Raw genomic sequence first — 17590 nt, forward strand, 5'->3', positions numbered from 1 at the left:
TCAAAACCACGAATCCATCTACAAGTGGTGTGTACGTAACTCCTGGCGGTGGAGAGCACAAGTCCAACGTGCGAAGGCATTGTGATCCTTATCATGTAGCTATGTAAGTAATACGAGTAATAATTATTAAAGAGGGAAATAGTAGTTTAAATTCAAGTATAAATTAAGCTGGGGGCCGGGTTTCTTGTGTGGCATATATATGTCGTGGTTTCCTTACCTGTCATTCCTCCAGTTTTATCTTTTCAGTTCACACGCACACGACACAGCTCACTCAGCTCTCTGGGCCACTACAAGATATATCACCTTTAAACTTTGATAATTCATTTGCTCACCTGTCTAGCTCCATATTAATTTTGTCCCCTTTGAATTGATATATGGAGAATACTAAAACACCATTCCCTGAATCATTAGCACTACACATTCACGATACAACAACGGTCGAATTTCCAATGAACACTACGGGTTCTGGTGAGGGAGACAGAGGCCATGCTGAATACCAGACTTCATCTGATCATTTTGAAAACAATAATAATAATGACAAGATACAAAGGGATTCTAGCTATAACTTTGCACAGGATGTGTATAACTACGAATCCGGTGCCTTCCAGGCCCATTCTCCAATTACAGAGAGCCCGGGCCAGTTAAGCCCAAAGGACGTCAGGGTTTCGTTTAATGATGAAGTTATTAAGCCTCAAAAAGTTCGACGAAGATCCCATCTTAGTGGTCATAGTGGTGACTTTACCGGTCGTAGTGAAGAAGTGGTTACTTGTTCATCAAATGCTGCATTTAAGCGAGACTCGAGTTTGATGAGAATGAAAACAAAGTCAAGGCTAATGGATCAACCCGAGATTGACCCAAGGCCGCAGAGAACACCTAATAGGTCGGGGAACTTAGGAAAATTAGGCCGTGGTGAAGTTGAAGAAGATGACGAATTCTCGTTAGATGATGATTTGCCAGACGAGTACAATAAGTTAAGGTATAACAGGTGGACGTTATTTCAGTTAGCCAGTTTAATATTAATCATTGGTGCTTTAGTTTGTACACTTGCAATCCCAAATTTTAGAAAGAAAAACTTATATGATTTGAAATGGTGGAAATGGGAGGTTATGATATTAGTTGTTATATGTGGGAGATTAGTTTCTGGATGGGTGATTAGGATTTTAGTGTTCTTCATAGAGAGAAACTTTGTACTAAGAAAACGCGTTCTTTATTTTGTTTACGGGTTAAGAAAAGCAGTGCAGAATTGCATTTGGCTGACTCTGGTTTTGATCGCTTGGGAATGCATTCTTATTAAAAAGATTGAGAGGTTGACAATCGGGAAGACGGTTTTACCATATGTAACTAAGATTTGGATTTGTCTTTTGGTAGGAACCGTTTTTTGGTTATTGAAAACTGTGTTGATAAATGTTCTTGCTTTGTCTTTCCATGTAAGCAAGTTTTTTGATCGGATTCAAGATTCTTTATTTAATCAATACGTGATCGAAACACTCTCTGGGCCACCGGTGATTGAGATTAAGCAAAACCAACAAGAAGAAGATCAATTGATGGAAGAGGTTGAGAGGCTTCGAAGTGTGGGGGCAAATTTACCAACACAACACAAGGAAAATATCTTCCAAGGGTTTAGAGGTATAGGAACCCCGAGGTCAGGTACTCGTGTGGCTAGTAAGATAGAAAGTCTAAGGAATAATGAAAATGGAATAACGATTGATCACTTGCATAAGATGAACCAGAAAAATATATCTGCTTGGAATATGAACAGGATGATGAATATTATAAACACAAGTATGCTAACTACTTCACATGAACAACCGCAAGATCTAAATAGCGGTGATGATGATACTTCTATGCACATAACAAGTGTAAACCAGGCTAAACTTGCAGCCAAGAAGATATTTTGCAATGTGGCAGAGCCGGGCTTTAAGTAAGTACTTATAATCCATTTTAGATCAAGAAATTATATATTATATATGTGCTAGTAATTTTGCTTGTTTGTTTGTTTTGACATGCAGGAACATTTATCTTGAAGATTTGATGCGATTTTTGCGATATGATGAAGCTTTGAAAACAATTCACCTCTTTGATGAAGCAAGTGTGACCAAAGGAATTAGCAAACGAGCTCTGAAAAATTGGTTGGTGAGTGTGTTCTTCTTGCAGTTTCTTGAATTTGTTTGGCCATCTCCAATGACAATATGCCCATCAAAATGCCCATACATCATCCACTCACCTGTTAAGTGTTCGGTGTGCTCATCAAAATGCCACTCCAATTTGTGTGCGAGCACCTTGTGTGCATACTGAGACTGTGGGCCACTTTCTTTTTATGTGTGTATATATGTTAAATTGGACGATGATGTGGCATGGACAAATTGAGTCTCAGTGAGTTGGGTTGGAGGCAAAATGTGTTCAGTGTCTTGGTTCAGTATGCTAGAACAGTTTACTGACGTACTGCTGAGGTGGCCGGTGTGCTTGGGCATATTGATGTTGCCATTTGGAGATGACTTATAAAGAGCTTAAAAGCTGATTTTCCTATGCTAATTACCACAATTAAGCTTATACAAAACTTGCCTTTTCAGGTTTGCGTGTTCAGAGAGCGTAGAGCGCTTGCGTTATCACTCAGCGATACAAAAACAGCTGTGGAGAAGCTTCATCAGATGTTAAACGTCGTCGTGGGAATCATAATAGTTGTTATTTGGCTTCTTATACTTAAACTTGCGACAACACAGTTCTTTATATTCTTAAGCTCACAGCTAGTTTTGATAGCGTTTGTGTTTGGAAACACGTGCAAGACTTTGTTCGAGGCTGTAATATTCTTATTTATAATGCATCCATTTGATGTTGGTGATCGTTGCGAAATTGATGGTGTTCAGGTAAGATTTTAAGAGATTACCAGTACATGATAAATGGATACATATTCTATTTTTGGGTTGTAATCATCCATTAGGTTTTTTAAATGCAGATGGTAGTTGAAGAGATGAATATATTAACAACTGTCTTCTTGAGATATGATAATCAGAAAATAGCGTATCCAAACAGTGTCCTGTGTACTATGCCAATTGCTAATTTCCATCGTAGTCCTGACATGGGTGATGGTATTGATTTTTGCATCCATGTATCAACTCCTGCCGAAAAGGTTGCCAAAATGAAGGAACTGCTAAAAAAGTAAGCAATCTGGGCTTCCATATCTGTTTTCTATGTTCGGAAACTCTGTTTATGATCATTTTTCTTAAGAGTATTCAGAATAAACTTATATATTTTACCCAATCTATAAGATACCTAAGATTTATCAGTCTGTTTCTTGAACATCAAATGAGTTTGGACTGGTGTGATTGCAGCTATATAGAGAAGAAGTGTGAGCATTGGCAACCCGATCCAATGATTGTGACAAGGGATGTGGAGGACATGAACCGGATCAAAATGTCAATATGGCTTTCACACAGAATGAATTTTCAAGACATGGGTGAAAGATGGGTACGGCGTGCTCTTTTAGTCGAGGAGATGATCAAGATTTTCAAAGATCTTGACATTGAATACCGTATGCTCCCTCTGGATGTCAATGTTCGTAATTTACCTGGGTTGGCTTCAAATCGTCTTCCCTCAAATTGGACAGCTTGTGCAAATTGATCTGCCATTGAAGCAAAAATCATACTTCTCTAGACTTATATTTAAATGGCAATAAAGTAATAAGCAGGATGTATTGTTAGTAATATGCGTCTACAATGTGTATTTGACTTGAATTTTGAGTGATATTAAGGTTGTGATCAAGATTTGATATTTTTGTGCAAGTAAACGTTATATAAACCATATGACTTTAACCGTACAATTTTTTGGTGAACGTGTAACCGGTCAGTTCAATCCGATTTACATCGATTGTTTCTGATAGTAATCTAGTCCAAAGATGGAATTTTTACATTGTCCTCAATCTTAGCAGGAGTGGACTGCATATTTTTGAAACTAACCCGGTTCATATTGGACCACAGAATCAAAAATCTTGTTTGTTTGGCAACCACATAAGCAAAAAATTTCAGTTGAGCCATACAATTAAAATAACGTACTAATATAAGACAAGACAAGCTCACACTACACTTATTTGTATCGATTGTAAATGTTATTATTGTATTTGTGGTTTTGTTGGAAATAGAAGTTCATATAGTATAAAAAAAGGCAAAAGGTTTATTCCCGATAACCTTGACTGGTCCATACATAAGAAAGAAAAATCGAGCTGACTTGATGACAAAGTGAAAGAGTTATGTTGACCACAAGAATTGAATACTTGACCGGCTGACAAGGGCAAAAAATGTTCTATCTAGAAGCAGCAGCCCACTTGTCAAATACTAAGTTATATCCCGCACGATACAGTGATATAATGGCGGCAACGGTGGTGACGAGGACGGGCAGAGGTGGTGGCGGCGGCATCTTGTGTTGTTATTAATGTAAATGTAATTGATAGAGAAGGGGATAATGTAGTTATCTAATATTTAAGGATAGATATTATAAATTAAATTTACTAAGAATGTTTTAGGTATTTTAATTTTTAAGTAAATATTATAGGTCTTTCAAGTGGAGATCTCTAAAATAATGAATAAAAAGGTAGAAACGTTTTGAGTTATTGTCAACTTAGTTGAAAAAAAATGAAGGAACTAAATATTTTATAATGTAATATAGAAATATAAATATACGACGTATTATATAGATAATTTATGAAAGTGCCATATGCATTTGCATTTGTTCGTTATATCACGTCGACAACCACCATCCCAGGTGGACCGTACATATGTCCATCACCACCTAATTTATTTAATCTTATCGATGATTTTGGTTAACTCAAAATTATCAAAACTTAATCATTTAAGTTAATCAATAAGTTTGAAATTTTTGCTTATTGATCAATTACCCATCTTAATTTCTTCAAAACTGAATCATGGATTGGTGCTTTCACATTTATTTTTGTTGGTGTATGAAAAGTCAGGTGATAAGTTTTATATTCCATCAATCATGTGTTGTTGTCAATTTTTTGGGACCACATTCACTAATTAAAAACTCTTAAATCTTATCTTAATCCCAGTTTACAGAAAAGAAATCAATTTCTTCTTGTCTTCCTGCCTACTCACATATATACTAGCGCTCCAATTAATTAGATTTACAGTTAAAATGTAAAGTTTGATTTGTTTTCGACAAATGAAATTGTAAGAATTTATTTTAATTTATGTTAAATGCAGATGATCGCAAATTGTATTTGTACACCCCGAGACTATAAAGTATAAAGTATAAACGAACCCTTGATCAGAGATATAAAGGAAGACCTAGTAAGGATGCAACCAGTCCCATGACCCCATCATATAATGGGCATCTCAACTAATTTTGGGCTTAAAGTAGAATCTTAAAATGGGCCTTATTGCTTGTATTTTTTAATATACTACAAGTCTGCAAGTAATATTTTACGAGCACTTACTTAATAATAATTCCTTAATTATACACAGTATTTTCCTCCATATATCAATCATAGTCTTAAAACTAGATTTTAGGTGCGTGTCCACTGGACACGGGGTTTACGATATTATTAATATTAGATCTTTATATATTTAAGTCATAAAAACTTATAGTTTTAAAGGTATACGATTCTAAGTGTTATATTTTGCAAGTTGTAGTACAATAATCATAGGTTCGTCACTATCATTATTAGCCGAGACATATTGATGAAATTTTTTGTCGTAGTCATTCCACAAGGCACATGCTATAATAATTTTTCTTTTATAAATTACTTTAAAACCAGTTGTATTCATAATGTGATATTATTATTAGAAGAAAAATCCATAAAAAGGTAACATATTTACTCAAAATTCTTAATAAAAGGAACCTATTTTTGTTTCATCTATTAAAAGAATTTCATTTTTAAAAACTTCTCAATAAAGATAATATCGTTAGTTTTTAACGTAAAATTTTCGTTAAGTGTAAAAAAACAAAAATGACGTGGATACCTGAGTGTATAATACTTATAAATATTTTTATTTTGTTTTTCTAATAACACACAATGTATTGAAAAGGATACATACAAAAGTTAAATCTAAATCATGATTTCAAAAATAAGTCAGAATTTCAATAGCACACATAAAAAGGTAGAGCTAATATTGTAAACAAGCTCATAAAAATTCCACCTTGAAGAGCTCTGTCAAGAATTAAAATATATACTTGTGATCTTGTACTTGACATATGTATTTGATCATGATGCAGGCCCATAATATGCATAAGTTTTTTTTCCAACCACCTGTCCTATAAAAATTAGATAACAATTATGATTGTTTTTATATTCGTAAATAACAATTAAGACTTTTTATTTGAGTGACAACTGTAACTTTAAACATTAATACACAAAAAAAAATATAAAAAAAGAGATAATTATGTACCTTTTTTATTGAGAGATATAATAAATCTTGAATAGAATTCATATTGATTTGGGTTTAATATTCAAGTCACCATCTGTTGTAAATCGTGTTTTGTGATCGTCCCATGTTATATGATTCCTATTTTGTTTAGAATAATGATGTTGTATATTATCATTTGTTATTATGTTTGGGATATGTATTTAGAGTTTAAATTGTGTTTATACTAAATGTTAAACTAAATATTAATATTTATATTTTATAAAAATCTAATCTAATATTTGTTAATAAGTGATTAGTTTTGAAATAAAATTTTGAAGACAATATTTCATATGTTGAAAATTTTTTAATTAATTAAATGATTGTAAATTTTTAAAAATTCTCTCACGTTGATGGCTAAAATTAATATAAATTAAGTATTCATGGATAAAGTGTAAATTATTGATAAAAAAAACAAAAAAAATATAAATTAATGAAACTTTTTCTACAAATTAATATAAATACTAATATAATAATATATTTGGATAATGATTATTACGATTTTTATTTTGTAGTTAATCTAAATGATGACATAAGCAAGAATCAATTTGTCGAAATTCAGTGATTTGATTGGTTATAAGTTATTAGTTCAACTATATTATACTAATATATAAGATATATGTATAGAAAAATCTAAAAAGTTATTCATAACAGCTCACTATCTACGATACTTGGTATATGTATAAACATAAATAAATATAAGAATTTGTTATTCGTAAGGTAGTGATAAATCTACAACAATTATTAGCCATTTATAAACATATGTGCACAATTTACTGCACAGTTGTAGATGACAAATAATTGTTATTGATATATCATTCCCTGATTATTATACATAAGCTACACAACAGTATTACAATTAGTAAGTAACTTTTTTCCATGGATTATACTTTCGAATATAGTCTTTGACGGCATATGTTATATGGAGGCTATGTCAGACAGTTTTATACCAATCTACTTCGAGATTTTACTAAAGGTAAAAAAGATTTTTAACCCGTCAAACATGAAAATCGAACTTTTGGTCTTTGTTTATAGAGATAAGAGCTTCAACCATCTTACCCTAACCGATTGGTTAGTAAATACTAATTGAAAATTATATTTAAAGTGATTATTGTTATGTAGAACATGTTATACATTTAGTAAGTATAACACTCTTCCACGGGTTATACTTTCTAATACCATCTTTGATTGTATATGTTATATGGAGGTTGAGATATTTTAACTCAATCTACTTTGAGATTAGACTAAAGATAGAAAAGGATCTCAGATATGCCGGACATAAAGATCGAACTCTTAACTTTTGTTTACAGAGAGCAGGACTCCAATCACATGATTTAAACCGGTTGGTTAGTAAGTATTAATTGAAAATTATTTCTAAAGTGATTATTGTATGTAGATATGTTATCACTTCTTAATAATAGCTTTTAAATAAAGTTGTATTTAACAATGGGGGATTGCTGTATGCAACTTATAGACCGTAGATAAGAATTAATATCTCTTTTAAAATTATTCAATAATAATTCAAAGATTCCCCTAATTAATTGTTACCAAACTAAATTAATTTCATTCCTTATTTTGACACTAGTATGTTCTTAATATTCAAATCAACCCATTACAAGTTTTTTTTTATTTTTTTTTTCAATTTTGTGTATGACCTGTGATACGTACGTACAAGAGTTCTAATTGAACAATCAGAAAAGTTTTATAAGACAACCTGTAATATATGATTCGTAGTAAACATATACAGTATTACATAAAAAAAGCATAAACCAAAGTTTCAAGACATAACTAAAAACCAAAGTAACACCAACATTTACACGTAAGGACAAAGTATAAACCGTCATACAACGCATTATTAGAATGTTCGCAAATCAAAAAACGAAATACGGTAAAATGTGGTGACCTAAACACTGGATTTAGTCCAAGATCGCGTGACATTTCTTTGCTCCTCTTTGCTGGCTGATTTGAAGAGGCGTTTTCCCTATCAACAATATTTTCCTTGTTATGGCATGTGGTCGTCGTATGTCCAAGTTCTTTTCCATTAAGGACCACATGCCATAACAAGGAAAATATTATTGATGGGGAAAACGCCTCTTCAAATCAGCCAGCAAAAAGGAGCAAAGAAAAGCCACGCGATCTTGGACTAAATCCAGTGTTTATTTTGAAGTACTAGGCCACCACATTTTACTGTATTTTGTCTTTTGATTTGCGAACATTCTAGTAATGCATTGTATGACGGTTTATACTCTGTCGTTCTTACGTGTAAACATTGGTGTTACTTTGGTATTTAGTTATGTCTTGAAACTTTGGTTTATGCTTTTTTTATGTGATACTATACATGTTTACTACGAATCAAGAATCATATATTACATGTTGTCTTATAAAACTTTTTAATTGTTCAATTAGAACTCTTGTACGTATCACAGGTCATACACAAAAGTGGAAAGAAAAAAAAGAAAAAAAGAAAAAAAGAAAAACTTGTAATGGGTTGATTTGAATATTACGAAGATACTAGTGTCAAAATAAGGAATGAAACTAATTTAGTTTGGTAACAATTAATTAGGTGAATCTTTGAATTATTATTGATTAATTTTAAAAGAGATATTAATTCGGATGAAGATCCTCTAAAGTTACTCCTAACTTTATAGGTAAAGTTAGAAGCATCTTGACCCTTGAATTAAAATCAAGGGTTAAGATTCAAAGATGCTCTTTGAATATTGACCCTGGATTTTAAATCAAGGGTTAGGATTACTAACTTTACCAATAAAATTACTTGTAACTTTAGAGGATACGGCCTATAGTGCTGCATATAGCAATCCCCCAAAGGGATTAAGCATTTTGTAGTTTAAGCATATTGTAGTTTAAAGTTATTTGAGAAAAGTAAATACATTGCCTTTATTTCACAAACCGCCGAACATGGCTGTGAAAACTTTCGGCAACTTCACAAAAGAAGATATAACCAGCCAAAAGCCTCAATGATAAGGGTAAACTTCCGGTTTAAGCCCTTACAAAAATATTGTGGGGGGGAAACCCCAGCAAACTTAACCATGTATATATGAATGCCTAATATATTCACACACTTACATTTGCTTAGAAAATGCCATGTTATATTGGCCGCTTATAGGTACAGAGAAAAAAAAATGTCATAACATTGCTATTCATAAATTATTATGGTCTAACAAAAATTGAGATTAGATGATTAAATGAAAGTACATATTTGAACAAAAAGTATAGGGATAAAGGCATGAGAGTGTAACTGACTGTGACTAAAAGGCTATGTAATGTACCCATCTACTCGACTTGTATAGGGAGACCCGAAGCTAATAAAAATGGTTAAAAACAAGAGCAGAGAACCGTGATTTACTTAGTAACTAACTAAAACATAAAAAAGAACGAGAAAGATGATTAATCAAACCTCTATGGCATCAGATACTCCAGTAAGTGCTGATAAGTCTCCACCAATAACTTTTAGCGTGAAATCAAGTTGTTTCTATGCAACAAGAAAACATGTAAAACAAAGAAAATGTTAGGATTGTAGTTATATGATAACAATCAGTGTATATCCATTGAATGGTGAAGTATATTTTCTTTATAAATGGTCATTAAATCATAAGCAAGCACGATTATACTTGATAAATGCTCACAGATTTATAAGCGAACACGGAAATTAAAAGAAATAAAAATGGTGTTTTGTTCTAAGCCCTGACAACAGGATTGGTTAAAAGCAAGAAAATTGCTTCAGGTGGTAATTTTTTTAATAAAAATAAAACAAAAATTAAAGTGGTAACCTGTAACTTGATGACTAACAGGTTGCTTACATTGCATAACTTAAAAAACATAGTTGCTACACTAGATAGCAAGTCGAGTAGATTGGTACATTACATAGCCTTTTGGTGATAGTTGGTTACACTCCCATGCCTTTATCCCAAAAGTATAAGCTAAATTATTGTTTTTAAAATAGTGAGTTAATACTTAACGAGTAACCACAATAACATTCAATTAGCCAATATATTCAACGCTATCTACCACACAAAGTCGTCAGCTAACGAAGTTGAGTGCTGTTGTACCAACATCCAACTACCCTCCCTAGAGAATTTATGGTACGATTAACGTCGCATACCGGTGTGGACATGTTTCTAGTATGCTGTTAGCTGAGGCGCCTCTTTGAGAAACTGGCGGAGGATATATTGGTTTGGAGACTTGGGATCGAATCTTGATTCCCCATAGTTTTGGGCATTTACCTCTTAAGTGTGTGGACATACGTGTTATCACTCATGTTCTGCATGAGTGCGCAAATTTCAACTTCCATCATACTTCCCACCTTGGATGTTCTGCTAGAGTTTAAATCATTAACATCTAACACTCTCTGTTAAAAAATAAATATTAATAGAAATGAATAGCAAAATTTTATTAACGTTTTGACATTATAGTTTTTATTATAAATTTTGGACACAAAAGTTTTCATCTTATTTTGACATTAAAGTTTTTTTTCTTTAATTTGGTCACCAAACTAAACCCTTTAATTTATTTTCACACCAAACTTTTAATTTTTGTCTTTTATAAATTAAACTTTTAGATCTTCATATTTTCGCCCCGCTACTTTCACACACTTATATATTTTGAACCCATAACTATAGTTTCTAATTTATTTATTTTTTATTTTCACTTCTGAATTCTATATAGAGCTTTGATTATTTTTGCCGTTTTATTATATGTTATTTTTATCATTGTTGTTTTTACTTTCACGCAGACTAATGTTCTTTGGTTTTATTAAATTTGTGTTAATATAAATTAATTGTTGTATTAGCAGTCAACTATTTTTTTGTTTGAAAAAAGTTTTATATATTATATTTTTGCTTCTTATTCATATTGATGGTTATTTTAGATCCATTTTTATTTTTATTTTTGACAACCTTTATAGCAACATATCTAGAATGATATGGCTGTAATATTGTCTCTGCTTTTAAAAATATATATTGTCTTTCAAAAATAAATATTGTCTTTAAAAAAACAAATACACACGACAATGCGCGAAATGAAGTCACTTGGTTCATTAGAAACCTTTATCTCAAAAACAATATATTTAGAAGGAAAAGTTTACGAGCCTCTCAAAATTTTGTCCTCATAAATATCATTTTTTTTTCTTAGAATAAACAAAAAATCTTACTTTTAATTTTTCACTACATGAATAACGTAGTATGTTTAAATAATAGAATTACTACAATGACAAACTAATTACAAATAAATGTTTACAAATTAAGTTATCATGTGACATGAACCAATCTACAAATTTTTTATTTTTAATGTTTATCTCTCCCTTTTCTATATTTCTTAGGGTAAATTACAAAAATCATACCTGAGGTTTGTTCAAAACTACACTGGTCACACCTACAATTTAAAAATTACACGAGACATACCCATCGTTGTCAAAAACTTACACTGACCATACCTTTCGCTGACGGTCATCTATTTTGCCGTTAAGTGAAGTCACGTGCCATGCATGTGAGGTATGAAAACCGTAATTTCGTGCATACTTCAGGTATTATTTTTGTAATTCATCATAAAAATAATTATTAAGAACTTTAGAGTTTATTTATACTTCAATTATTAAGTTTGGTAAATATGAAATTTATTATGAAAAGAAAAATAGTTTTTTTAATGAAAAATATATCAAGAAAAATAGTTGATGGGAGAATGCATCTTTATCTATATTAAAAGACAACTGACCTAATAGCTTATTAACCAATCATATCTCTCGATTTTATCAAATTGGAAATTGATGATGTCACTATTAATCTAGTTATAAATTAAAAATCCTAATAATCATTATTCAAATATATTAAAATATTATATTTTACACTTCAATGTTTGTAGAAAAAATATCACTAATTTACATTTTTTGTTTTCAATAATTTGCACTTTTTACCCTCAGTAAATACTTAATTTATAATTATTTTAATCTACACTTTTTTGTTTTCAATCACAAGTTTATATGTTTTACCATTAAATCTAACATAATAGATAATGAATAATAACTGGTATAAGTTTTTTAAAACTAATTATAATATTCTCTAATCTTTATAACAATGTAAAGTCGTGTATTTGACACGTGTATAGTGAATATAACAAGGATGAGAATTATAAAAACCACTAAAATTTTTACTTTTATATTATTATATTTTACTTTTTATGATTTATTGTTTTTAATAGAACCCTATCGATACAAAACAAAAAAATATATATAAAAAAGCAATATAATTTTCTCGTATGGTTTGATGACATCCATCTCATATTAGATGGCTAAATCAAAGTCGAAGACTCGTCACCGTTTTAGAATATATCTCAAATTAGCAATCCTGTAGCATTTTGGGTTTGAGTTTCAGGGTTAGCTGTTAGTCTAACCTTAAAATTTCTAAGTCTAAATCTATATCGTTTGAAGACATTTTTTTATAAATTTTTTATTTTGAAATAGGTTTTTTAATATATATGTGCGTGTGTGTGTGTGTGTGAATTTAATATACAATATCTACCCACTTTAATAAATGAAATATAAATATAAATATCTTAATAATTTTTTATTAGGGTAATTTACACAGATGATACCTGAAGTATACACAAAATTATGATTTTGATATCTCACTTGCACGACACATGACTTGACTTAACGGTCAAATAGACGACCGTTAGTGATAGGTATGGTCAGTGTAAGTTTTTGGCAACGATGGGTATGTCTCGCGTAATTTTTAAATTGTAGGTGTGATCAGTGTAGGTTTGAATAAACCTCAGGTATGATTTTTGTAATTTACCCTATTTCTTATTAAAAAAAATAGACCACCAGTTGAAAGTTACATGAAAAAATGTCAGAAATACCCTTCATTAAAACAATACACCCTATAGTAGAATCTCTATAATTTAATACTTGATAAATTAATAACTTCGATAAAATTAATAATTTGTCCGGTCCTAACTTGGGACCAGTACAAAATTGGACTCCAATAATAAAATAATATGATAATAACTTTTTTGAAACCCCAATGTAAATATAGTAGTCCCAATAAAACTATTAATTAATAATTTCTTAAATATTTCAAATTCTAACATTGTCTGGTACACAATGAATTTATAGTCACTTGTTTTATTTGGAACTTGGAATCTATATTGAATTCATCTTTAAATTTTCTCATCGCATTTTAAGAATTAAGGCATTGTCTTCTCGTACATTGAACTAGCTTTAATTCAAAACAATGCATTTGACAAGTTTATTAATTTAATATGTGAAGATAAATTGAAAATGGAAATTAAAAAGGGAAATTTTGAAGCTCATATATGAATATCTTTAAATTAATAATTTATTAATTTATTGATATAATAATATCTCGATAAATTTATAAAAAAACCCTGGTCCCGACATTATTAAGTTATAGAGATTTTACTGTAAATACAATACACCATCACCCTAAATGAAATAAATACATTATCAGTCTCTCAACTTTTAAAATAATCATACTAACCATTATAATAATTAAATTTACATCAATAGCTTACACTACTCGTCGTCACCATAATCAATCGCCGCCGCCATCCGTTACCACCGCATTGTTGTCTCTGTCGCTGCATTGCACGGATATCATGCTAGTTTATAGTAACACATAAGTTTATAACATTTGTTTGTAATTGATTTTTCTTTATAGCATATATTTTTAAAAAAATCCCTAATAAGTAGTAATAATCACGTGAGATTCAAACCCAGAATACCCAAGGTGTTTGACCTACCTTGAAGTCAATTGGTGTTTTCTTTAGTTTACCCGCCATTTCTCTCTGTTTTTTCTCCCTTTCCTTTATGTCCACATATAAATACACATATACAAACACTATAAAATGCCTTCAATGTTCAAGCTATGAGAACGCATCCCCATCTTCAAAATCCTAATTACAATCATTATTTAATCCTTTGAGATTTGAGCCCACTTTTCAATGGAAAATATGGCAGGTTCCAACAATGCTACTAAAAAAGCCGAGCTTGATGAATACAATATGTTATGGAAGGATTCTAGCCATGATTTTACTCACACTGGTTATAATAAGTTAGCAAGTCCAAATAACAACAACAATGGCCAGTTCACCCCGAAAGAAGTAAGGGTTTCGTTTAACGACATGGAGCCACAAGCCATGAGGTGGCGGTCCAATGCTAGCAGTCGTAGTGGAGGCATTGGTCGTAGTGGAGAGGTGGTGCTTTGTTCTTCAAATGGTGCATTTAAACGAAACTCGACCTTGATGAGGATGAAAACAAAATCAAGGTTAATGGATCAGCCAGAGATTGATCAGAGGTCGTCAACCCAAAAAACACCGAAGTCAGGAAATCATGGGAAAGGTCACGGTGAATTTGAAGAAGACGAATTCTCTATAAATGATGATATGCCAGATGAGTACAACAAGTTGAGGTATAGTAAATGGACTTTACTTCAGTTGATCAGTTTGATAATTATAATTACTGCTTTGATTTGCACACTCACAATTCCTAAATTTGAGTATAAAAAGTTGTATGATCTCCATTTATGGAAATGGGAGGTTATGATATTAATTGTGATTTCTGGGAGATTAGTTTCTGGATGGGGGATTACTATCTTAGTGTTCTTCATAGAACGAAGCTTTTTACTACGGAAAAGGGTTTTGTACTTTGTTTACGGGTTAAAAAAAGCAGTTCAAAATTGCATTTGGTTGACACTGGTTTTGATAGCATGGGAATGTATATTTGATATAAAAGTTAAAAGGATGGCATTTGGAAATAAGGTTTTGCCTTATGTGACCAAAGTTTGGATTTGCCTTTTGGTGGGAACTATTGTTTGGTTATTCAAAACTTTAGTTATCAAAGTTCTTGCTTCTAATTTCCACGTAAGCAAGTTTTTTGATCGGATTCAAGATTCTTTGTTTAATCAATATGTGATTGAGACACTCTCTGGCCCACCCACGATTGAGATACAACAAGAACAAGAAGAGGAAGATCAGATGATGGAAGAAGTGGAGAAGTTTCAGAATGCAGGTGCGACCATACCATTGCAACTCAAGGCAAGTATGTTTACGGGTATGAAAAATATTGGAACCCCGAGATCTAGTAATGCAATGGTGGGTAAAAATGGGCCCAATAGTCCTAAAAAGCGTGATGAGGGGATCACGATTGATCACTTGCATAGGTTAACGCAGAAGAACATATCGGCTTGGAATATGAACAGGATGATGTATGCTATAAACACAACCATGTTAACTACTTTAGATGAGCAATTGGAAGATGTAATGAGTGATGAAGATAATACTTCTATGCAAATAACTAGTGAGAACCAGGCTAAGGTTGCAGCCAAGAAAATCTTTTTCAACGTGGCAAGGCCGGCCTCTAAGTAAGTATTCCCTTTCCAATTTATTTATCTTTTTCATCATTATCAAAAGGTGGCAAGACAAACATTCGTTTTAGAACTAGCCTGATACTCGAGACCATTCTTCTTATTCTGGTCAATTCCCTTTCAAAAGCAATATAATTGCAAAATTAATAGTTTGATTGTTATAGAAAATGATTTAGAAAGTTATATACGTCATTTAGAGATTCTGCCAACTTTCAACCCGTTTGAGCAATTTGACCCGTCTTCCTTTAAGTTGACTCCTCTAAGAATATCCCAAAATTGACACATCATAAGTTAATGGGAGAACCCTTGTGTTTGTACATCTGTACTTTGTTTTATTTTGACAGACACATTTACCTTGAGGATTTGAGACGGTTTTTGCAAGATGATGAAGCTTTAAAGACAATTCGACTCTTTGATGAAGCAAGTGAGACTAAAGGAATCAGCAAAAGTGCACTTAAAAATTGGGTGGTATGTATGACCTTCTTCTGACTCCTATCTAGATCTTTTTCTATATTGACTTTGATTTTGAAAATGTTTTCTAGAATCAAAATCTACTGAAATTATGTTTATTTCCACCTGCTCTAACATAGAAGATTTAGTAATCGCGCTATAAGTTGACACCAAAACTCTGCTTTCCAGGTTAATGTATTCCGAGAGCGCAGAGCTCTTTCACTGTCACTTAACGACACAAAAACAGCCGTGCACAAGCTACATCAAATGTTGAATGTCGTGGTGGGAATCATAATAATCATAATCTGGCTTATCATTCTGAAAGTTGCAACGACGCATTTCTTTGTATTCCTAAGCTCACAGCTAGTTTTGGTGGCTTTTGTGTTTGGAAACACCTGCAAGACAACATTTGAGGCCATTATTTTTTTGTTTATAGTGCACCCATTTGATGTTGGAGACCGATGCGAGATCAATGGTATACAGGTCAGATATCAAATGATTACCACGAAGCACCTTTTCTTTTTTCGGCTTGTAATTTAATTTATATGGTTTTAAAAATGCAGATGATAGTTGAGGAGATGAATATACTAACAACAATCTTCTTAAGATACGACAATCAGAAAATAACATATCCAAACAGTGTATTGTGTACTATGCCCATTGCTAACTACCATCGTAGTCCTGATATGGGTGATGCCATAGATTTCTGCATCCATGTATCAACACCCACCGAAAAGATTGCTAAAATGAAGGAAATGATAACAAGGTAATCAACTACGTTTGTATGAGATGGTTTACGTTTTACACTTGCTTATTGCTTGATTATTCTTGGGTCTAATATTTGCGGTGGTTGCAGTTATGTTGACAGCAAGAGCGACCATTGGTACCCAGGGGCAATGATTGTCGTGAGGGATGTTGAGGACTTGAATCGGCTCAATATATCAGTATGGCCTCGACAGCGAATCAACTTCCAGGACATGGGAGAAAGATGGAAAAGAAGAGCTCTTTTGGTCGAAGAGATGATCAGGATTTTTAAAGATCTCAACATTGAGTATCGCATGCTCCCAATGGATATCAATGTCAGCAACTTACCTGCCTTGACCTCTAATCGTCTTCCCTCAAATTGGATAACATGTGCAAACTGATCTAACTGACTACTTGTTGAAAGTAAAGGCGAGCTATGAACCAAGAATCTTACTTATATATACACACACTTATGTTGCACTACATTAAATAAAAATGGATTGCTTAATTTTTATGATCGTATTATGTATAACCTATATGAACTTATAGTTTGCTTAATGCCTAAATTAAAGGCATTAATCATTTGTG

At 32.0% G+C, this 17590-nt stretch overlaps 2 protein-coding genes across 2 annotated transcripts; both read left to right on the forward strand.

Moving 5' to 3' along the window:
- Positions 1-252: 252 nt before the first annotated feature.
- On the forward strand, positions 253-3814 carry LOC122579068 (mechanosensitive ion channel protein 6-like). The gene is made up of 5 exons (XM_043751160.1): positions 253-1921; positions 2010-2133; positions 2571-2864; positions 2954-3156; positions 3330-3814. Exons 1-5 carry the CDS (start codon positions 375-377, stop codon positions 3616-3618), a joined length of 2457 nt encoding a protein of 818 aa, XP_043607095.1. The 5' UTR covers positions 253-374; the 3' UTR covers positions 3619-3814.
- A 10530-nt stretch (positions 3815-14344) lies between these two features.
- Positions 14345-17471, forward strand: LOC122585486 (mechanosensitive ion channel protein 6-like). The gene is made up of 5 exons (XM_043757613.1): positions 14345-15805; positions 16153-16276; positions 16448-16741; positions 16822-17024; positions 17115-17471. Exons 1-5 carry the CDS (start codon positions 14388-14390, stop codon positions 17401-17403), a joined length of 2328 nt encoding a protein of 775 aa, XP_043613548.1. The 5' UTR covers positions 14345-14387; the 3' UTR covers positions 17404-17471.
- The last annotated feature ends 119 nt before the right edge of the window (positions 17472-17590 follow it).

Source organism: Erigeron canadensis, chromosome 1, assembly GCF_010389155.1.
Source record: "Erigeron canadensis isolate Cc75 chromosome 1, C_canadensis_v1, whole genome shotgun sequence".
NCBI lineage: Eukaryota > Viridiplantae > Streptophyta > Magnoliopsida > Asterales > Asteraceae > Erigeron > Erigeron canadensis.